Raw genomic sequence first — 23,926 nt, forward strand, 5'->3', positions numbered from 1 at the left:
CAATAAGTGTTAACTGAATGCACAATTATTAAAAAAAAACGTATATTTTAAACAAAAACTTGAGAAAAAGAAATATCGACTGCACGTTAAACATGTCAGATGGTTATTTTATTTCAAGAAATTAAATCCCTGTGAACCCTTATTTTCCCCACAGACCACGAAACTTTGATATCACGAAAATGTTTGATTAAAAGCAAACTGACCATTTTTTTTGAGGGGGGGATATAATGTAAAGATATTTAAAAAAAAAAAAAGAATTAAATACACATCGTATAGTTAATATATACTAAAGAATGAATATATTGTATATAGAATTTAGACAACACAACCAAAACCATGATAAGCTTTAAAATTTCTCGAAGCATAGCAAGAGAATGTTAATAAGCTGTATTTTTCTTTTGGTTCAGTATTTTAATCAAGTGATTTCTGGCGTATATTGTGACCATTTGTATAAAATTCAGAAACCCGAGAAAACCTATTTTACACGTGTTTTTGATAGATCCCGGGAAGAGAAAGACAGCAAATGCGCAGTTTAAAGCTATACTTCCTGGAAAGTGGCAGGGCAGACGTCTGCGATTTCAACACAATGTAAACAATCTCGATGTATCGAGCAAAGTACGCTAATTACTGCAATTCTCCTAGAAAAAAAGCAAATCTAATTCACGAAGAGGCACTTGTGTTATGAATACTTTTTTTCTTTTTGTTAATCGCGACGTGAATCTCGCGGAGTATCGCACGTGACGTTTGCAGTTTGAGGCCGCACTGTTTTGGCTAGGATGTAAACAGAATCTGCAGAAGGGGTGAGTAGTTTGTCAAGAAGGACAGGTACTCCTTCGTTTTCAGACAGGTGCACTCCTGAATCTTCTTCTGTCATTGAGTATAGGATCTGCTTGTAGTTTTAATGATTTTTCTGAGAAGGTTTTTTTTCCTGTTTTTGTAATATGATATATGATGTATTTAGTTACGGACATGAAAAAATTAAGTTAAAACTTTAATTAATTTATTCAACAACATAAAAAAAATGAAAACGTATGTACCGGTAGTTTTTTTTGATGATTTTTAGGCCTATAAATGCATATAACTTTTTTTGCAATCTTTTTATTTTTAAATTTCTTTGTTATTAAAAAGTCAGTTATAAATATTTAAAAATATATATAACTATGTACGAGTTTTCATTATCATGCAATATAAATGATGTTTTCATTCTTGTTGAAAATTGAGATCCTATCGTAATCAAAGGAATGTTTAATGTATCGAATTTTAAAACCCTGGAAACAGGTGCTCTACGATTTCCCGATACACCTCGGTAATATTTTATCTGCATTCATCCACCATGCAATTTTCAGAGATACATTTCATTCGAAAATATGCATTAACTTTTAATTTTCAATAAATAATTAAATAAATAAATAAAATAATAATATTGCATACTTTGCATAAAGTTTTTTTTTCAATTTGTATTACAAAATTCTTATTATTGGGTTAATGAATTAAAAATGATAATCAGCAAAGAAAAAAGAGTGACTGTATTGTTACATTGGCAGAAACTCGATGAGTTATCTACGTGCATTTAATTTACGCGTGAATTTCCATCTCTTGCTCTACAAGACATTTTCATTCAGAGAAACCTCAAAACTTTTTTTAATTAAGAATATTACAAAATGCGAAGAACGTAATTTATTTCTTTAAACGAAACCCTTTGATCATATCTGCATTGATTGCAGAGTAGGTGGAGAATTAATCATTGAAAAAAAAATAAATAAGTTTTTCTAGAAATTTATATTCTTTTATGTTTCATGAATCGTGTAATCTTATTTTCTGTCGCAAGGAAATGTAATCTGTATTTATGTAGAATATTATCTGAATTTACGTAATAATTGACCGCAATTAACACGATACTACACGGCAGCCAGCACGTTAACCCGGTAGATATGCATTTTTACTTTCAGATGCCAAATACCTGCTGACCATACGGTACAATGACTCTAAGCATCTGTGCTCCTTGTTCTCATTTGTGTTAGAGTCTGGAGATTCCAAGAAGATTTATTTTATGAACCCAGTGATCGATTCCGTAAAAATGGACCGGACGCATAAAGTGCTTCTTAGACAGTGTTGAAAATTAATTTAGAATGAGTGGAAGGCGGGTTGGGGGCAAGCCCGCCCCGGAGTATAATATTGTACTCTTAGGAGATCTTGGTGTTGGAAAATCAGGTAAGCTAAAATAAACAAAGAGCAGTCATTTTTATAGTTGTGGCAATTTTCCCTAAACGTTTGGAATTTGTTTACCATTTCGTAAAATTATGTTGAAAATAATTTACTTTCCAGAATGAGGCTCATAAAAGCACAAGTGATCTGCATTAGCAACTGTTTGATAGTTTTTTTCTCTACTGCTATCAAAGAGATTGCGCTATTTTGGTGAATTCTCATCAATGAAAAACCGAGCAGTCTGCTATCGCGCTCGGGGATCGTATCTGTTAAAAAAGTTATTTCTTGGATACGTCTTCCAAGAAAAAAAGCTATCCCATCTCCAAAGAAAAAGACTAGAAACTCAAAAATTTGATTGCTAAGTGAATTCTTTATATATGATACCGATTTTTTTTTATATTATGTATATTCTGCACACAGGTGTAATTGTATCGAGCTGATATGCTCAGTAATATTCTCCACTACACGGTGCGTTGTAGAAATGATAAGAATTGTTTTACTGGCGGAGGAGCAATTAGCTCGGTGCTGGTACCGATTTACCACCTGTGTAAGGTAATGGGTGTCTCTGTGGTCGATTGTGGGGGTAATGTTTAGCAGTAAGTACGGTTTCCTGGGAGTCAGTAATAGCTGTCATTGCTACGTACGATAACAGGGAAACGTATTTTGTTCAAAGTTGTCTGGTACAATTCTTACCTATGTGTGGTGCTCATTCATAGCCTTTATAGATATGTAGACTTACAATTTACCACCATCGTTCGTTGTTTGTTTTTTTTATCTTGAATACTGTTCGTAATCTCCATATTCTTCATTCAATCTCGAAGTCCATTTCAGTCTAATTAAAATTAGATGTTAGATCCGCTAACACACTCGTGCTAGTAGCGAGTGTGCTAGGGGATCTAACATCTAATTTTAATTAGATTGAGTCCATTTACACACAGTATTTAAGCTTAAAATCCAGGCAATACAAATCGGAGCAGTGCAAAAAAGACCTGTAAAACCATCAGAGATGGGATCAGGTGCCATTGAGAACTAAGCATCTCCTGTCGACTGGTCACATCATTATATGCTCCTTGTATTTATTTCGATTAAAAGGAAAATCCGTAGAAATTTTAGTGTGTAAATAATGACCTAACATTCAATATGAAAAAAATATTAAATCAATGTTCCAGTGTGTGCTCTTGGATTCATTTATTCTTTTTTATTTACATGTTCTATTATTTAATGCCCTTCTTTGCCTCTTTTAATTCATGGTTATCTTCTGGATCAGGAAAAACCCTAGCTGAATCAAAATATATATCTTTTCGTGTTTCCTCTCAATTATTTAAAACAATCAAAATGTTCTACCCAGTATATGTAAATGTCTGAATTTGATTTATAAGTATAGTTTTAGACATGGTTGTTAGTTTCAAAATGTTTCACTTATCATTTTTCTTTATCATAAAAGTAATTTCGAAGAGCACTTTGAATCTTGGTAGTTTTGCAAAGTCATTTTTTTTTAAATCTGGAAATTAGAATTTCAAGAATATGTTCGTTATACGTGGATATAAAAGGAAGTAGAACAAAAAGATTTATCTTTCATAAAATATTTTTTTCATTGAAGAATGAAAAATGAAGAATTTAAATGTATATTCAGGTAAAAATGAATTGAAATTTCCAAGACTTAGCTGTAGTATAATCGGTAAAACGTTTAATTAAAGATTTTTCGCATGCTCAATGCTATATTATGATAACATTGGCAACAATGAAGATAATTAATCGCAAAAACATCTTTTTTTTTAAAGGAACTTATTAGTACCATGTTTATGTGAATATGCAAGTAACAATATGCATGTTCAGAAACAAGACAATGAATGCTTTTATGTAACCATGACCATGATATCATATTGAAAAAATAATATATGTATTACATGAAAAGTTTAAGTCTGAAGTTCAAATTTTTGCAGATTTAAACGTAAATGTTCAGTAGATATAAAACGTTTTACCGCGAATTTTTGTCATCAATATGCGTTAAATATGTCTCACATAAAAATTTCTAGTAAAGTTTTGCAGAATAGTAGGCATACTGCTAAAAGTATGTACATTGTATTATAACGCAATTGTTTAAATAAATGTGTTATTTACTCGCTCATTGTGCATGTTGTGTTTCAATAATGTTTAACATAAGTTGAACATAAAAATATTTTGCTATTTTAAACTTTCATGTTATTTTCTATAATTGAAGTTATTTTTACGCATAAATAGTCTGAAATTGACCATATTATTAAAAAAAACCGCTATGATAGTAGGACGGGGAAGAATCTTAAAGCATGACATCTAACTTTATGTATACTTGTAAACATTATAATTTTTCTCTATTTGAAATCACAAAATTTAATTATGATAAATTATTTACAAACAAATCTTTCTTTTTGTGTAGTAGTGAAGAAAAGTTTTTTTATTTTATTAAAATCACCCCCATTTTGCTGAAAAAGAAACAACCATCAACATATTTGCTGTTATCTATATAGTCATTCTTTCTACAAGTTTTGTTTCGAAACTCACAATTTTACAGTGTGTTACAAATGCATGGTTTGTATGGAACCAAATACATCCCAGACAAGAAAACAAACCTGTCTTCAGTGTTTATCTTTCTGCCAAATCTTGTAATTTAACAGTCAATAAATAAATGATTTATTAACAAAATAATTATTTCTGTCATAATTATTGTAAGCGTCAATGATTATTGCATTCGCACTTTCGCAACCTTGTAATTGCATAATTGTGTAAAAGATACAACTAGGCCATAAGCCACAACAATATACAATTGATACCACTTCAATTATTTCCATAACACTGACTGAGGTTTTATTATAACAAAGTGTAATTATTACAGAGAAGAACACGCTTTATTTGTTGCTAATTCTCCTTGAAATATATATCTTCTTTGATTAAAGCACCGTTTTCTCTGTCTGACGTTTTGAGATTTTTTATGGTTCTTTCAGGTTCCTTCTATTTGCTGTGATTTGTTCTTTCCATAAATCATTGATATTTGGGGAGAAAAACTTCTAGTTCCAGTTTATAACACGGGCATCATTTCTTTCCGGGGGTTAACAATATGCTTCTAACTGATTTTAGAAGGATTATATCAGATTCCTTCGGCTTATAACCATAGAACTTTTTTTAAAACTTTGAAACCGTCCGATGAAAGATGCGAGGCATCTGATGAGGGATGCGAAGCATGTCTCACATAAAAGCCTTATCTTACGAATATTACTTCTTTTAACCAACAATTAAAAGGGGTGTATTCCTGAAAATGTGTATTTCAGTGAGCGTATGGCTTATGTAATTTTTCTCTTGCTTACACTATCACTGTCTGTTTCGTGGTTCTTCAAAGATAATACTGGGCGCGTTAGATGAACCTTAAGTAATAATTCCGTTGATACTTCCCTGTGATGTGGGGTATTAATATACAACATTCCCTGAACGTTATCCGCGTCCAGATTGAATAACTCTGAAAGGCTTGATAACAAATCTCTCTTCCTAGTTATATTGCGTCTATTAATTGCGTTAATGATGGAGATCGTCTTGTACCAGGGGTTTCTACCGGTGGGAGATATCTAAAACAGAGGAAATCCAGGTGCAAAATGGTTATGTTGTTAAAAATAATCATTTATATCTAGATCATTGGCAGTATTAAAACACATTAATTTTAGCTTAGTTTACTAATTTAAAGTTAAAATAAAAAGTCAGGGTGCCGTTTGTTATCATAATTCTGTATAATTTATATCATATATATTTTTAGACAGTTAAGATTTATATGGTCTTTAAAAAGTATGTGGTTGACCTTGAAACAATTTTAAGGTATAACCGAAGCGTTACTTGATTATAATTTAATGACAGACTAGATATGTTGTAACATCTAAACAATAAAATATGTTCAAACCAAACAAAGAATTTAGGAAGACGGTCTAACTTGCATAGAACAACTGTTGCCAATGATTCTCTATAGCTAGCATCTAGTGTATCTATAAGTAATCGATAATTTAATACAGCAAGTATTAATTAAAATAGAGTTAGAATAGTAATAATCATTAGTAATATACCAGTAAATATAATTTGATTGATAGAAAAAAGAAGTCTGAGTAAATCGGTTTATCTGGTGAGAATTGCATATGTACAGCAATGGAAATACCAACTTAAATTTATCAATATTGACTTAAAAAGGACTGACTTGCAAGCACGAAAACAATTTAAAAAGTGAAACCAACAATATGTTAAATAGAAAAACAACCTTTTACGAACATAATTGTGCTTTTTGTAAAAATGTCCTTTTCCATTTTCAAATGAAGGTTAATTTCTTTTACAATTCTATGAAAATATTTCATATTAAATACCTGTATATTTTTTCTATTTAGTATTTTTAACAAAAAATACAATAATAATAAAAAAATTTAAAAAATGATTTAAAAAAAACCCCTCACTAATATTTCTTTGAATGCGACTTGAATAATACAGGAATTTTGTGGTATATGTATGTTTTCAACATCAGATTCCCTCATTATTTTTTAAGTGCTCTCTCTCTCTCTCTCTCTCTCTGTACTTGAATATACAATCATATATTTAAAAAAAACCTTCAGATTATATATAGTCACTTTTAAACTGTACTGAACAGATTTTTCGTCGTTTTGAATAATAAAAAAAAATCTTTACTTCAAGGAAAAGAAACTGTTTAATTCCTCCACAAACACAGAGATGAATTTCACTGATATTCTGTGATAAGTTTTCTGGAAGGCATTAATATTGGAGTAATAGTACAGGTATGTCTTATCTCATTGCGAAACTGATGTGCCTAGGAAATACTAAACTTTCAAAAGATAGAAAGAATTTCAAATAATCTGCATCATTTATGTAATTCAGGATAGATTTCTACGAAATTTCAAAACTTTTCCAAACATGATTGAGATGAAATTCTTTCAAACTCTTGAGTTTATCTCACGAGGACACAAAAAATACACTTATCCTATTATCAACACTGCAGTTACATCGAGAACATTGATAAGGGTTATATTTCATTTCTTTTGTTTTTCCTTTAAAAATAAAAATCCAAATCATATATAAAGGTTTATTTTAACCAATGTCTACCGTTTCAGAAAAATGCTCAACAAATGCTTGATGCATGTTTTCCATTATGCTTCGGCATGTACTATATATATACACTTTTCAAGATTGGATAATTATTGTAATAAAATATTCATCCTCTATCAGAATGTTTTTTTAAATAAAAATTATGCACTAAATTCAAAAAAAAATTCCAATCACACCTTGCGTACCGTTATTAGAAGACAATTTTTTGTATTCATGTGAAGAATTTAAAATCTTAAATATGAGAGGGAAAAAAAACTTGCTGTGGCCTTCAACTCGATATTACTCGATATTAGAAATATCGACGACGAAATAACTTTACCAATAGTTATTTCCTTCATATATCGACAAGATATACATATACTAGTACATGTATCCCAATGAGCTTGAAATAAAAGATACCACAGAGTCTTGACACATTTATTTCATATCTGGATATATTTTATAGTGTAAAACCTAACAACAAAGCTTTATGATAAGCGTGATTTCAACTGTTTAATCCCCAACTTCCTTTGCTTCTCAAGAAATATGCCCTTATCACCTGCATTTGCTGTTTCTGTCTCTCATTTGATTTGATACGCAAGGGCATCCTCCACGTACGAAAATTTCTAAGACGAGGAAAGCTATTGACTGACAAGTTGATAAAACAAGAATAGTCTCGTTTAAAATCATCCTTTTGCAAGTTGTATGCTTGATACAATGTCATTGTCAGCAAATCCAATCTATCATAAAAACAAATGCAGACTGACGTTTATCATACTTGTTATTTCCACAACAAATTGTCTACGAATTATATACACAATAATTTAACAATTTCCCCGATTCTGAGAAAAAAAACCGGCAGGGTGGGTGTGTCCGGTCGGCAGAAAATGCTCCTACTAAGCCTTTGACATTACTCCTCTTTAAAATATTAACAGCATTGAATAAGAAACTTTAGGAGTACTATACAACGACATATTCGAGAAGTGGTGTAAATCAGAAGCGGATACTTTAAAAATAAAAAATCCATTGAATTTTTGGAAAATATTATATCGCAAAATATAACCAGAATCAGAAACATGAATCGCGCGACTTTGCAACCATTCACCAAGATACACAAAAGTCTGTAGCTTTCTTGACTTCTGACAATAAAAGTGGAAGTCGTAGATTTAATTATACCTTGTCTTAAGTCATTTGCAATTCATTTGTTAAAACATTTTGATTATAAACAAAATACTCTGAAGTTGATTTTTAAAAGATGCTTGAGTTTCTGATTGACAATGTCTGTATCTATATGGTTGTAAGAGACCAAACATTCCAACAATCGATCAGAATTCGCATGAGTTCCAATTGCGCCACACTGTTATTAGAAGACATATTTTTATATTTATATAATTTAATTTTACTTGTAACACGTCATTTGATTGGATAAAAGATTTTATTCATTTTGTATAACATAACTTGCCTACGTCACAATGAGTTACGTCAAAAAACGTATTACTCCGCTTGCCGTTACTTTTAAAATTTAATCAATGTGAAGCCTAATTCTGGGGGAAAATGCCTCATTGTCTGCACTGAAATTAAATTATAAGGAATGAAGCTTATTTCAACTTACATTATACAATATAACAAAACTTGGGGCAGTTTACGCTTTTTTATAAACCGCTTCGCGGTTTATAAAGCGTAAACTGCCCCAGGTTATGTTATATCGTATAATATAAGTTGAAATAAGCTTCATTCCTTAAATGAAGCAGAATTTATCCAATATCTTAAACACGAGGAGAAAAAACATTTCAACTAGACATGTAAATATATCGAAAACGTATTATCAGTTAACAATAATTACTTCCATTTATATGTCGATATGATATATCCCAGTGAGCTTGAAATAAAAGATACCACAGAGTCTGACACATCTGTTTCATATCTGAATATTTATGAAAAAAGGCGTTAATGGTAAACAAAGCTTTATGATGGCTTCAACTTTTCAATCGTCAACTTCCCTTATTTATCAGGTAATATACCTTTAGCCCCTTCACGGTAACTGCGGTACTACACTTTTGCAGGGCAAAATAATAATGTTTGGCGAAGTTTTTGTTGATAGATAATTAAATGACGTATCTTTAACAATTACTTTTAGTAAAAGTTTTACGTCATATTTCACCAAACAATATCATTTTGCCCTGCAAAAGAGCAGTACCGCAATTACCGTGAAACGGTCTATTCTCACTTGCATACTGAGTTACCACATTTATCTCTCAGTTGATTCGATACACAAGAGCATGCATGCTTTATGTATGAACGGTTTCCAAAATGAAAAAGTTACTGACAAACAAGTTGATAAAGCAAGAATATAAACAATCTTGTTTAATGTCGTCATTTCGCATGTTCCATGGTCGATACAATGCTTCAGTACTAATACTCATTAGATTCAATTTATCAATAAGGCATTTGCTGATGCACGTTTTCATACTAATTGTACAGCCATCATTTACCCACCGAATTGTCTACAGATTTTTGGGTTTTTCCCCGATCATGACAAGGAGCACACAGCAAGGGTGCTCACTCCTTCAGGATACCTGATCCCACTTCTAATGTTTTACAGATCCATGTTTGCTTTGCTCCGGATCTGTATTGTTTGAATGGACTTTTGTGCTTGCATTCTGTTTGTCGTTTCCATATTTCATTTTACAGACAAGAGAATTCCACTTAAAAATCAAAAAATTAATTTTGAATTCGATTTAACAAATTGTTGAACTTTGTGTAAAAATTTGTAAAGGGGACCCATGGAAACTCCAGAGATGGGATCCGATACCAAGGAGGTGTAAGTTTCCCCTAAATTTAAAAAAAAAACAGTCGTTTAAATTGGCTCTAAATGGGCTTCATAAGCTTAAATTCTTAATTATAATAAGAATTTATTGATACATGTAGCTACACATTTACAGACAGGTCAGTAAAAATCTTCACACAGACCCCTTGGCATCACAAATATTGGTACACAGCTTGTAGGGCGGTGTGTAGGTGCTTTCACTTTTTATGGATTGAAATCTTAAGTTCAAAAATCTAGAGTTTATTAGTTTTTATCATATTTTTTACCTTTATTTTGCTAAAAAAATTTAAATATAGTATGTTCGGTGTTATTAGATATTTAAATATTCAGTGAGACGTCACATTCACTGATGAAAAATCACCCATGGTTCATCATATATCAGTTTGTGTGGAAATGAAATTGTGTATATAATTTGTAAATGAATCAATTTTTAGCTCACCTCAACGAAGTTGGGGGGAGCTTATGTGATACCCTCGGCGTCGGTGTCGGCGTCGGCGTCCCAGGTTAAGGTTAAGTTTTTTGGACCAGTTTTCTTTTTAATTACTTCTGAGTCCTATATTGATTAGACATGCATGGAATATGGTTCTAGTGTGTTTCATTGTACCAGACAGAGTTTCAGATGCTGCAATTTCAGCAAAGGAATGACCAGGTTAATGTTTTTGGAGCAGGTTAACATTTTTGGTGCAGTTTTTGGTGTAGGTTTCATTTCCAAGTAACTATAAGCCCTATGTTGACCAAACTTGCATGGATGATACATCTAAGGATGCATACTACCGGGCTTGCTTCGGATGCTGAATCTGACCTACATTTTCCGGTTGAGTGAACAGGTTAAAGTTTTTGGTGCAGGTTTCATTTCCAAGTAACTATAAGCCCTATATTGACCAAACTTGCATGGATGATACATCTAAGGATGCATACTACCGGGCTTGCTTCGGATGCTGAATCTGACCTTCATTTTCCGGTTGGGTGAACAAGTTAAAGTTTTTGGTGCAGGTTTCATTTCCAAGTAACTATAAGCCCTATATTGACCAAACTTGCATGGATGATACATCTAAGGATGCATACTACCGGGCTTGCTACGGATGCTGAATCTGACCTACATTTTCCAGTTGAGCTAACAGGTTAATGTTTTTGGTGCAGGTTTCATTTGCATGTAACTGTAAGCCCTATGTTGACCAAACTTGCATGGATGATACATCTAAGGATGCACACTACCAGGCTTGCTTCGGATGCCGAATCTGACCTGCATTTTCCGGTTGAGTGAACAGGTAAAAGTTTTTGGTGCAGGTTTCATTTCCAGGAACTATGAGTTCTTTAATGACCAATCTTGCATGGATGATACATCTAAGGATGCATATTTCCAGGCTTGCTTCGGATGCTGAATCTAACCTACTCTTTGTGGATGAGTGAAAATGTTAGTTTTTGATGCATGTTTTATTTCCAATAAATTATGAGCCCTATAATGAGCAAACTTGCATGGATGATACATCTAAGGATGCACACTAATGGACTTGCTTCGGATGCTGAATTCGACATACATTTTTCAGATAATAGACAAGGTAAAAGTTATGGTTGCAGGTCTATTTCCAAAAACTATAAGGCTTATATAACATTGTATAAACCAAACTTGCACAAATGCTGCATCAAGAGATGAAAACTCTCAAATTTGCTTCAGTTGCTGGATTTTCATTATATTTTCATGAAGAAGAACTAGTTTAAATTTTTTATGTAGGTCTATTTCAAAGTATCAGATCAAAATTGCTTAAATTTTTCATTTTTGGAATGTATACTTTTTGTTGGTTAATTGTGTGACTTTGCCTTACTTAAAGACAACATTCGTTGAGGTGAGCTCTGTAATCTCTGATTACCTATGTTTTCAAGAACCATGGAGAGCAAATTTTATAATATTTCATTTCAAATTACTTCATAGCATCTTAGTGAAATGCATGAAAATTAAGATAAAGGTTTAGATAAATATTATCAATCTAATCTTTCTACATCTACTTGAATTATAGTTAATGCGTAAAAAGATTCTCTATTTCATCCACTGATCAACATCTATAGGCATATATCTTAGAAAACTCGTATTCTGTCACTATAAAATTTAAAGGGCACCTTTAGTCAAAAATTATTGTTCAATTAAAATATATATTCGGTTATTTAAAATCCAGTCCTGAAAAAATCACGTTTGTAAGATGTGTGGTTTAGCTGAAATTAATTAAAATGTCAAATGCTCAGTGAAAGTAATATAGCTCGGCAGTTTCCGCTGTTATCGGCTGCATGACGAAATGAATGTGAACAGATGCAGAGACAGCTTCAATGTTGTTACACTACATGGCATGTAAATAAACATGTCCTGTGATACTCACAGTGAAACAAAAAGGGGTAGAAGATGTGTAGCGGGTGGATGTTAAGTACACATTTAGATGGAGTGTCCCTGCACTATTTTCCATTTGAAAAAAGGAACCACATCTTGTACCAAAGTGGACTGCCTTTGTTAGACTTAAGAGAAAATGGCCTGAGGGCCCTCAAAAAAATATTCCAGCCTTTGTGAATTACATTTCGATGACTCTTGTTATCCATTTGAGTATCGATTCAAAAAATCACAAGGAATTCCAGTGAAGAACAAAGATCTAAATCCTGGGTCAGTACCAACAAAACATCACCCTAGTGTTTTAGGAAAACGTGATTTGAGCTCTATTGAGGAGGGTGAGGAGAAATCCAATGAGAGAGAGAAAAAAGAAAGGAAACGGATAAGAGGGGCATTTGTAAAACGAGAAAATTTTAGAGTAAGTAGATTTTACATTTTACACCTTAAACAAAGATGTTATTAGTAAATATTTTTAGAAGGTCTGGAAAATGTTTATACTGGTAATTCATAACAAAATATTTGAAGATGATACATGTATCTTATTGTAGATCATTACAGAGAAAACAGAAGTTCAGAATAAATCTATGCAAGAAGCTGAAGCTAGAAAATCAGAAGAAGATGTTGTTTATTATATATATAGCAATAAAATGCTTTACTACATTATATTTGTTCCAGACTAATCCTCTCTGCCTTGCATTTTAATGAAAATGGCAGAAAACCCCAAGACGAAACACAGGAGGGAAAAGCTAGGTACAAAATAACCTTTCCTAAATTTAAGAAAGGTGGATATACTGTGAGAGAAGTAAAATCACAAAGTACTTACGGTAAGACAACTTTAATTACATAATATTGATGCCATGTAAGAATTGTATAAAACAAATTATCACATTATTAATATTTTCATCTCCATTTTTCTTTTATAGAATATGCAGAAACAATAATGGACACAACCTTTAAAATTAGTGAAAAGGTAAAAATGAATAGTGAGATATGTGCCAAGATGACTGTAGTTCCTCCTCCGCCATTGTGCCATGAGTATTCTCATCCCGTGAAAGAAGCAGCAGTATTGGAAAAATCTAGTAGATTCAATCAGCAAAATTAAACCCTGTGTGAGTTTCTCCAGGTTGAAGCGGGAATGTTTCTCTGATTTTTGAGACTGCACAAGATGGTATGACTACTCTGACCTTCTTGCCTAAATAGCCCCAACACCAACGTACAAACTGCCTGTAAGCTGTGTATCTATGTCGTCTGAAATTCAATAAATACATGTAAATATATCAAAATGAGATGCCATTTTGTATTAGTAATAATTTAACTAATTATGAATCTGAAAAGAAATGGGTAATAGAATTGACTTACTTTGTTGATTCTTCCAAGTTCCCTCCATATTGTTGTCGATATTGATAGTATGCAGTTCTCAGTACATGAATATCAAGACAAACTGTTCTAAACCCAGGATGATGTGTTATGCAATTAAGTGATGTGTCGGTTCTTTAAATCTCTTCCTTTACTTGTTGTATCTCTTGACAGCACCTGTTTTCGGTATTTGATGCCATGATTGTGCAGCATTGACATGAACACCTACTTGGGAATTAGAAAAGAAAAAAATTGTATAAAAAAATATTTGTTTGAAATTTTCTTTGTCAAAATATTTTTGACCTTAATGAAACAATTGCAACTTTGATATGTATAATTGAATTAAAAGAAAATTAAACTATTCTTCACCAGTCTGTGTTATGTGTTCTGTCTTCCTCATCAGCTTCTGAATTGTCAGATGCATCTTCATCAGAAGTTGCATAAGGCTCATATTGGTATGGGAGAATACCAAAGCCAGCATTTTCTGTCCCAATAGTATCAGAATCTGTCTCTTCATGGTCAGAAGAATCTTCACTAAGATCTTCTTTATTGTCTAATTCCTCCTCAACATCCAAATCAAACCAAATGTCATTTTCTTCTAATATTTCAATTTCATCTGTTTGTGAAGCCATGATGCTAATTGTAAAGTAAAAGGCTCTCGCGGTCACATTCGTGACGTTTCACATTCCACAACTGATAAGAGAACTTTTGCAGCTTTCACGCTCGTGTGTTTCCGTGAGCAGGCAGAAAATGTCAAATTTTAATTGTTTTATCGGCTAAACCGCTGCAGATAAAGAGGTGCAGATTTTTCATGTGTCCATAGATAAATTACTTTTAATGATTAGTAAAAAGAAAATATTTGACTAAAGGTGCCCTTTAAGATATCAGTATAGAACAGCTAATGAAGTCACGATTAGCCTTTTTTAGTGTAGATTTAAGCTTGTTCAAATCATGACCAACGGGAGTACGGCAGGTCCATAATAAAAGATTTTAATAACATTTTACATATTAGATATATCTACTAGACAGTATAACAAAGACATCTATTAAAATACAATTTTCAGACCATGATTACTTGATATAAATATGGAAACATTCTCAGGTACACGTAGTTCACATTCAAGTTGATTCAACTATGTTCAAATCATGACGCCCCTAACAAAAAAATAGTTGACTGTAGTTAACTAAAGTAAATCAAGGGGACAAAGTGATCACAATAGTAAATCAAAGTTTTCAAAGTGTTCACTGTAGTGTCAAAGTGATCATTTTAGTAAATCAAAGTTTTCAAAGTGATCACTATAGTAAATCAAAGTCAGTTTTCATAGTGATCACTTTAGCAAATCAAAGTGTCAAGGTTATAACTATAGTAAATCAAAGTGTCAAAGTTATCACTTAAGTAAATCAAAGTTTTCATAGTGTCAAAGTTATCACTATAGTTAACTAAAGTATTTTTTGTTAGGGCCCCTCCCCTTCCTTGCCTCCCAGGGTACATGTAGGGTTCGGCCCACGTATATATTTAAACTTTTCTTTACAACTAATCTTTGCATTTCTCTTACCAAAGTGTTCAAAGCGATATGTATTTTTCTTGAAACGCTTTATCTTTCCGTAAAAATTGACTAATAGAAGGTCTCTCCTCAAACGGAATCTGTTGTGAAACACGTTCATACATACTTGGTTTTTATATTTAAGTTGTATTGCATAATATTATATTACGATACGATCTTTTGAACTAAGACATTGCTTTCAAGCAGTTTGCATATTTTTAGATGTTGTGTTTTTATATTTTCATTAACACAACATCAGGTGATTAGATTTTCTTGACAGGAAGAACAACCAAGTTAATAAATGTCAGAGTTATCTGTAAAAATTTATCTTCATCTATACATTGTGTGCATCTAAAGTAAAAACTTTTATCTGCAAGACTTCTGTGGCACTTATCCCGTTGTTATAGATTTTTTAAATCTGATATTATCGGTATTTTATTTTTTAAATTTTTGTATGCAGCTGCATCCAGTGCAAATCTTGATTTCTTTCTCACGAAATGAACTCTTAGCCTTTGATGTCGGTTATGGTACTGGGTATCTCGATCTCATTTTTTTTTTTTGCTATTTTTTATTCAAAATGTATTCTGTTAAGTTATGTATACATACATTCAATTAATCAAGATTATGTAGTGTACAGTTAATGTCTTATTCATTTGGTAATTTTGTATTTGTAGCCCTGACAGTCAAATATATGACAAGAAGATTTATCATGGAGTACGATCCATGTATAGGTAGGTTAATTTAGTCCAATTCAGAATTTAATTCTTTGGTCTTTTTAATAAATACATGTAGTTTGCTATATTTTTACAAAATCTTTTACGATATTTTAAATAACTGACTCTTTGCTCTTTATTTATTTAATTTAATTTTTTTAAAAGAATAATTTGGGGGTTTTTTTCTCTGAATAAATGATGAATTTTTTTTTAAAATATCATTTTCATCACAGAGGACACATATACAAAATTAGAAGACATCGAGGGACAGGAACTCACAATACACGTGATGGACACGTGCGATAAGGTAACTGTATGAATATCTCCAACACATTAAATTCATTTATTCCGTGAAAAAAAAGAAGTATCGTTAGCTCATAAGATGATACACCCGCCTCCCATATGATTATAATGGCAAAGTCCATGTTTTTCGACTAGAAATAAGTGTCCAATCAAAAAGTAAAAAAGGCGGTCACAATGGCACTATGTAATAAAAAATTTGAAATTTATGATACCCCGGCTTGAAAAGCAGGAGGGTATATAGTGATCGGGATATCCGTCCGTCTGTACGCCCGTCCGTCTGTCTGTTTAGTCTGTCCGTTACGATTTGGGGTACCCTTCTCTTATCCTCAACTCCTCTTACAGGGACGTAGCAACAGGGGGGCCAGGGGGGCCTGCCCCCCTTTTTTCCCAACATTACCTTTACTATTGAAAATGTCCATTGAAAGATTGGTTGCCCCCCCCCCCCCCACTTCTTACCAACAGTATAGTGATATCAAGAAAATGTAGTATTGTAAGCAAAAAATTGTGAAGTGAAAGGAAGTTGGGCTTGAAAAACGTTGACCACCGCCACTCTATTTCATTAGTGGTTGATAGAGCATTTAAAAACCAAACACAGGTTGTAACCATGCACTTTTTAAATAATGTTCACTATTGAAATAATTATTTCAAAAGTGAGTGAGAGTACATTTCGAAATTCAACACAGGTTGCAACCACCATTGAAATACCCGGTATAACGTTCGCTATTGAAACAATGATTTCAATAATAGTGCTTGAGATAATGATCTTCTACTAATAGTGCTTGAAATAATGATTCTGATAGTGAGTTAAATAAAGATTTCAATAGGGATTGAAATGATTATTTTGACAGTTGCTGACAATGATTTCATTACCAAAACAATATTCCAAGCTTTATTGAAATAACCCCGCAACTGAAAAAATAATATCATTAATTGTAAATACGTTTTCCAACATAACAATTAATTTTTGTTAATTAACATAGATGTCTTCATTCTTCTTTTTTAATGTATTGTCCTCTACAATAATTTGAATTCAATTAAAATTTGTAATTGTCAATTTGTCATATACAAATCTTAATTGAAAAATTCAAATTTTTGTAGAGGACAGTATGTATCCTCATTTCTTCAATTTTCTGTATGTAGAATCTTTTTATTTTCCCTAAAAAAAAACCAGCAAAGATGAACCTTATACTAGTATAAAAAATAACTTAAAAGTACTAGATCAGTTAAATCACAAATATCCGTGTATTAATAGTATTTCAAGACAAAAATTAAAACATAAAATTACATAACATATTTTAAACTCAATAAATTAATTCCTGATTAAATGTAAGTTGGAAAAATTAATGATTTTTTTTTCAATAGTGGGGTTATTTCGATATGGCTTGCAATGTTGTTTTGGTATTGAAATCATTGTCAGCAACTATTGAAATCTTTATTTCAATTGTGAACATGATTTCAATAGTAGTTGCAACCTATGTTGGGTTTTGTAGTGCATTCAAACCTCTATTGAAATAATTGTCTCAATAGTTAACATTATTTCAATAGTGGTTGCAACCTGTTTTGAATTTTGAAATGTACTTTCAACCCTTATTGATTAATTATTTCAATAGTAGTCGTTATTTCAATAGTGTTTGCAACAAGTGAACCTCCTATTTTACTTTTTGATCGGACACATATTTCGGGTTTCCCAACGCAACACATTGATATAGCTATTCTTTCTATAATATTGAGTGGTACCCATCTCTTATTCACAACTTCTCTTTTACCACTAAATAAAATTTAATGATACTTTCACAAATTCTTGATTACAAAATGCCAATGTGCATCCCTTATTTAACTTTCTGATCTGACACTTTTTTCGCGTCTCCCAGAGCAAAACATGGACTTTGCCATTCTAATCATATGAATATGGGAGACGGGGGTATCATTTAGTGAGCTCAGTGCTCTCCCAGTACCTCTAAGTTTTAGTGGTTTAGGAGGAGTTGCGAATTAGAGATGAGTACCCATCAATATTATAGAGAGAATGGCAGTGCCCATGTTTTGTTATGAGAAACACGAAAAATGTGATAGATCAAAAAGTAAAATAGGAGGTCACATTGGCACTATGTTACAAAGATTCTGTGAAAGTCTCATTTAATTGCATTCGTTGGTATAAGAAGGGTTGCGGATAAGAGATAGTTTATAGATAGAATGTCAGTATCCATGTTTGGACTGTGGGAAACCCGAAAAATGTGCCTGATCAAAAAGTAAAAGAGGAGGTGCACAACAGCACTTTATAACAAAGATTCTATGAAAGTCTCATTAATTTCATCCATTGGTATAAGAGGGATTGCGGATAAGAGATGGGTACATCAAAGCGTAACGGATGGACGGACAGAAAGACGGATTAACACCCCCATCACTTGCCTTTGAAGCGGGTTTTATATTTTTAAAAAACTGTTTCCTGTAGCTCTTTCATTTCCTAATTTGTCTGTTTCCTTTTGTACTATGACGTTGAATACCTGTCAGCATATCTTATATTCTCCTTTAGGAGGATAGCGACCCCCAAAGATATCTACGTTGGGCCGACGCTTTCATGGTAGTATATAGTATCACAAACAGAGAAAGTTTCCAGACAGTCCGGAAATACTTAGAAACGATCACACAATTCCTTAAGACAGCTAATAAAGAACTTCCGGTTGCCATCGTTGGAAATAAGATCGATTTAGAGAGATACAGGTAGAGAAACTATTTATGCTTTCATGAATATTGTTTTATAATTATTGAAAGTATGAAAAGTTTTTTAAAAGATAATTTTTTACCTTAAGGAAGCTCTAAACATTTACAAAACATACTTTTGGACTCGGTGAAAAATATTTCATATAAAAGAATGCATTTTTTTTAAATCTTACATCTGAGGGCAGATCACTTTACCTGCACAAAACTACCCTAGAAGTAGAACTCTTCAGTGTGTAGTGTTTAGAGCTTTCTTAAAAAAGATGATTAATACAACATGATAAAGTAAAAAGTACTCCGGAAATGACTAAATAAAAGAACGATTTTTTCATCGTCATTGAATTATTATTTTTTTCTTCAAAATATCATTTGATTTTATATATCTTTCAGACAAATAAGTAAAGAAGAGGGCGCTAGTTTAGCAGCAGAGTATGAGTGTTTGTTTTTTGAGACAACAGCAGCGGAGGAATTTGAATATGTGGAGGACATATTCCATGGTCTCGTTCATGAGATTCAGCGAGAACGAGGCGAGAAGCATATTCACTTTCAGCCTCTCTTCATCACAGAAGAAAAGTTTCAGTGTGCCCAAAGAGGGGGTCGTCCTAAATCCCCCAGGTCCCCCGCGGACCGGAAGGACGATAAACCCGGAAGCAAGAAAAACAGTTCTAGTTTCAAGCTATTTAACAAAAGCTTTAAAATTTTCAATTAATTAAAACTCAGTCGCTTGTAGATAAAATTACAATGTAATTATTAATTTGATGGACAATTTGAAGTGTGTTTCAGGGGTGAAAATTTTACATTTTTGTTGTTGAGTAAGAAGCTAAAGATTAGTACAAATGTTCACATTTTTATGCCGTAAAACATTTCTAAACTTATCTTTTGTATGCATAATGCTTCAATGTTTGTCGACATCAAAATTCTTTTATGTATCTTGAGGCATTTAATTCATTTTCATAACTTTTTCATGAAAATTATTTTACTATAATTGTTGACATGTAATAAATCATCGTGAAGACGTTGATATGTTTCATATTCTAGTTGTTTAAGAATAAAAGTTTTTCAGAAATAAACATCTTTTAAAATGGTTGCCAATTCAATCAAAATGAATAGATTGGATAGAACATTTAACACTGCTTTTTTGTATGTTACATCGCAGTACCAAATAAGTTAAGTTTTTCCTTGTCATAAGGCATAATTTCTAATTTATAATACAGAACACATTCATGGTCAAATGCAAAAAAAAAAGAAAAGCATTTGAAAACAATCTTAGCATAAACATACATGCATTAATTATTAAATCTTTTATTCCCTTCAAAAAACGATATATCTCAAGAGTGTAGAGTATAACAATGTCTAGCTAAACAATTTCCAGTAATCAATTACGACAGGTGATAATTTTTGTTCAAAGCCATTGATTCTATGATGCAGATACGCTCTGAACCGACAACTGTTTGATTAAAATGAGCATTTCACAATGAACTGTCAACTGCATATAATTTATTTCTTCTGTCATAATGATCAATGTAACGAACAACAAAAAAAATTATAAAAAATTTGAACAAATTGTAACATAAATATGTATTTGTAATAAACATGTACATGTATTATCGATGATGTTACTCTAGATATAAATGATGTATTTGAAATCTAAGCCTAAACTTAACAATTACCTACTAAAATTCATGTATCTGTGATTGAAATATGTTGATCATGAGGTTCCCATTTCTCCTGGAAGTCCATGGCCCACTTTACTCATTAGAATTCTCCAATGCCTCATATAATCCTCTGGGTGCATCTTTAAGTGAGCAGCATGGACCGATTTCTTCCATGAGACTGACGTCACGTCAAAGTCAGAAAAGTCTTTCTTCCATTTTGACATCATCTTCTCCAGATAGGAAGGATCACACATAGGGTCGTTTTCAGAATATATCAACAAAGTCGGAACTGTCACCGGACAATGCCAAAAGTGGTCAACCATATCATCGTAAATGTCCGTTGTGTGTTTCTTTGTTAGTTTATAGAAAGAGTCCATCGTCATCTGTAAAGGTTTTCTTAGGGGACGAGGGAGAGAGAATGCCTCGCCTATTCCGGTAGACATATGGTCATAACTTCCGGCTACTATACTGTCAAAAATCTGAGCACGGATGTTATCCCGAAAAAATCCAAAATCTTTTCGATTACTAGTAGCTTGCATTGAACACGTGGTAAAATTGTAAGCACCAACAGAAAAGGCATGAATAATATATTTATCTTCTTCAGGATTTCTCTTGTGTTTCAAGAAAGTTAAAAGTTCCTGGGATAATTTAGCTGACTGTGACGGCCATAGAAAATGTTTCAATTGTCCATGAATGGTCAAGACATTTAACCCTAGTTCATGGTATAACATGCAATATTTGTCCACAGCTTTGGAGTTGGGATATAACCATTCGAAGAACAAGACAAGATCACGTGACTTCCTTTCAGATGACTGAACTGTGCGCAAAACAAGATGTTTACTGAGACGATTTTGAACAACTTTTGGGGTTTCTTTGTTGACAAATGAATGCTGTAGTCGACAAAAAAGTGTGGATTGTGGCACATGTAATCTCCGAAAAAGCATGATGCATTTATTTAAAGGCTCTGTTATCTGTAGAAGAAATATTAAAAAATATTATGTAGAGTGAGGTTACAAACAATGTGGTATTGCCTAGACTTTTCAGGTCCGATTGTGCGTCCTTAAAAACCATGCATATAATTTTTTATGTGTGCACTGACATGGAGTTTAATAGTACATATAAACGACCACTGACATTTGGTTTGGTGATACTCAATGTTTATGAAGTAAGTTTATCTTAAAATAAGCATGAGTTATATCAGGGTCATCTTTCGGGTATATTATTCTCAGTATCGGTATATCTTTGACTACAAGTTCATTTATGACTGTAAAAGTGAAAGAGTTGAGTAACTTTCATCAGTGTTAACATGGTTAAAAAAAACCGTGCATCTGATAGAGCAAAGGACTTTTAAAAATATCTTTCAGTCGTTTGTACATTCATATTGTAGTTTAGTTTTATAACAAGAGCTTTGTAATCATTAAATGAGTTATCTTTCCTGTGCCTATAAATCGTTTTTGACAGCTTTTACTCAGGGGTTTTCCTGGCTTATTTTTGGGTCCTTTTACCGGACCCATTCCCAATCAAAAATTCAGCCATATTTTCCCAATTCTGAATCTTTTTTTTCCCAATTTTGTATCCTTAAAAAAATTTAAGAGAGTTCAGAAAGAAGTAAAATATTTGTTTCCCTGCAAGACATCTGAAAATCTCAAAAGGTGTATAATCGGATCATCGAGCTATAAATATAAGTGATGCAACACATTTGGTAAATCACCTACGATGTTAAATGACTAGTTATTAAATCACATATTTCATTTAAGTCACATAAATCCTACTGATCATTTAAAGATTGTACATAGTTATCATGAAAGTTGTATTGAGCTTATTCCAAAGTTACTGTGGACTTCCTTGCATTATCTAAAAATAGGAAGGGTTTGACTAATTTGCCTAAACGCACAAAATCTGTCATCCTACTTTTCTATCCTCCTTCTCATTAATATAAGCCTATTCAAACATATTATGTTTTTATTTCTTTGGTATAATTAGTGTTACTACACACTAAAATCAATATAGATAACAATTAACTTCATAAAGATTATTTCAAAGTATTTTTAAAGTTATTTTTTACTCCAATCATGAATGCAAAGTACAACAAAACAATGTTTTCCTGCATTTTTTTTTTATTATTCAACAAGAAAAAAATTATATTATTCTCAGTTGTGAATGGAATAATTTATATAAAAACTAAAAAAAATTCTTAATTTTTTTTCCTTATTTCACCCATGATCAATAAAACTTAAAAATATTATATTTTCTTAAATTTTTCATTTTCCAATTAAAATTATAATACCCGTTTAAACATTTTTTTTTACATGAATACACGTGTATATAGCAATAAAACTATTTTCTGCATTTTTTTCTTATTATCCAATAACAGCTGAATAATGTGCAGCTCTTTATATCTGTCTACAATTGTTCACTCTGTTGTAAAACAAGACACTTTTGGTCCCATCATTTTCATTTATATAGGAAAATAACAAAATTGGTCCTTCTTAATATTTTCCCAATTTGAACGCATTTCGCGTCAATTTTCCCAATTCTACGGACCCCGGACCCTGTTGAAAAATGGTAGGAAAACCCCTGTTACTGAACATAGCACTTGACACATTGGTAACTTACCTTAATTCGGAGATAATTCGGAAGGACGAAAAAAACGAAAGTAGGATTGGACAAGTGGTTCATCAAAAATTCGACTTGCAGGAACAATACCTTTCGAACTCTTCTGGCAAGCTTGAAATATTTACATTACCAGCTTATGTCATGTAAAATTCGTAAGATATGTAGCGTCTTATCTGCAGAAAATATTATCATTGAATTAACAATAAGATTTTCATCACATTCGCAAGTACTAAAAGAACGAGGGCGCTTTTGATTGGCATTCGGCAGGAATCTGGGCGTAATTGAAAAGTGAAAATTTTATCGACATGTCACATGGAATTTTAACATTTTTTTTTATTTATCGGGTTCCTGCGCAACAGGAAAGGAAAATATTTTCCCGAAATTGAGCTTTGATTTGCTAAAAAAATAACTTGACAATTGGCAAGATCAGACATTTGGTACAAAATGGTACATTTTTAAACACATTTTTCTAAAATTTTTCTATCTCTGGGTCTTCTCTCCATGATTTTGAAACGTTA

At 32.2% G+C, this 23,926-nt stretch overlaps 2 protein-coding genes across 2 annotated transcripts; one reads left to right on the forward strand and one right to left on the reverse strand.

Annotated features, from left to right (window-relative positions):
• The first annotated feature begins 579 nt into the window (after positions 1-579).
• On the forward strand, positions 580-20,199 carry LOC134237578 (ras-like protein family member 12). The gene is made up of 6 exons (XM_062719678.1): positions 580-800; positions 1,950-2,211; positions 16,081-16,137; positions 16,353-16,426; positions 18,953-19,140; positions 19,528-20,199. The coding sequence occupies exons 2-6, from the start codon at positions 2,130-2,132 to the stop codon at positions 19,844-19,846; spliced, it is 720 nt and encodes a 239-aa protein (XP_062575662.1). The 5' UTR covers positions 580-800; positions 1,950-2,129; the 3' UTR covers positions 19,847-20,199.
• A 125-nt stretch (positions 20,200-20,324) lies between these two features.
• Positions 20,325-23,435, reverse strand: LOC134237577 (uncharacterized). The gene is made up of 2 exons (XM_062719677.1): positions 23,409-23,435; positions 20,325-21,763 (listed from the first exon to the last, which is right to left on the reverse strand). The coding sequence occupies exon 2, from the start codon at positions 21,734-21,736 to the stop codon at positions 20,846-20,848; it is 891 nt and encodes a 296-aa protein (XP_062575661.1). The 5' UTR covers positions 21,737-21,763; positions 23,409-23,435; the 3' UTR covers positions 20,325-20,845.
• Positions 23,436-23,926: the final 491 nt, after the last annotated feature.

This window comes from Saccostrea cucullata, unplaced genomic scaffold (genome assembly GCF_032062105.1).
Source record: "Saccostrea cucullata isolate Sc308-1 unplaced genomic scaffold, CSIRO_AGI_Scuc_v1 ctg396, whole genome shotgun sequence".
In the NCBI taxonomy this organism is placed as follows: domain Eukaryota; kingdom Metazoa; phylum Mollusca; class Bivalvia; order Ostreida; family Ostreidae; genus Saccostrea; species Saccostrea cuccullata.

What these genes read in the sequence shown, in the direction of transcription:
- LOC134237577 (XM_062719677.1), bottom strand. Translation starts at nt 21,736, where the DNA reads ATGCTTTTTCGGAGATTACATGTGCCACAATCCACACTTTTTTGTCGA.
- LOC134237578 (XM_062719678.1), top strand. Translation starts at nt 2,130, where the DNA reads ATGAGTGGAAGGCGGGTTGGGGGCAAGCCCGCCCCGGAGTATAATATT. An exon ending in TCTTGGTGTTGGAAAATCAG is followed by an intron (nt 2,212 to 16,080) that starts GTAAGCTAAAAT and finishes TTGTATTTGTAG; the next exon opens with CCCTGACAGTCAAATATATG. An exon ending in GGAGTACGATCCATGTATAG is followed by an intron (nt 16,138 to 16,352) that starts GTAGGTTAATTT and finishes TTTTCATCACAG; the next exon opens with AGGACACATATACAAAATTA.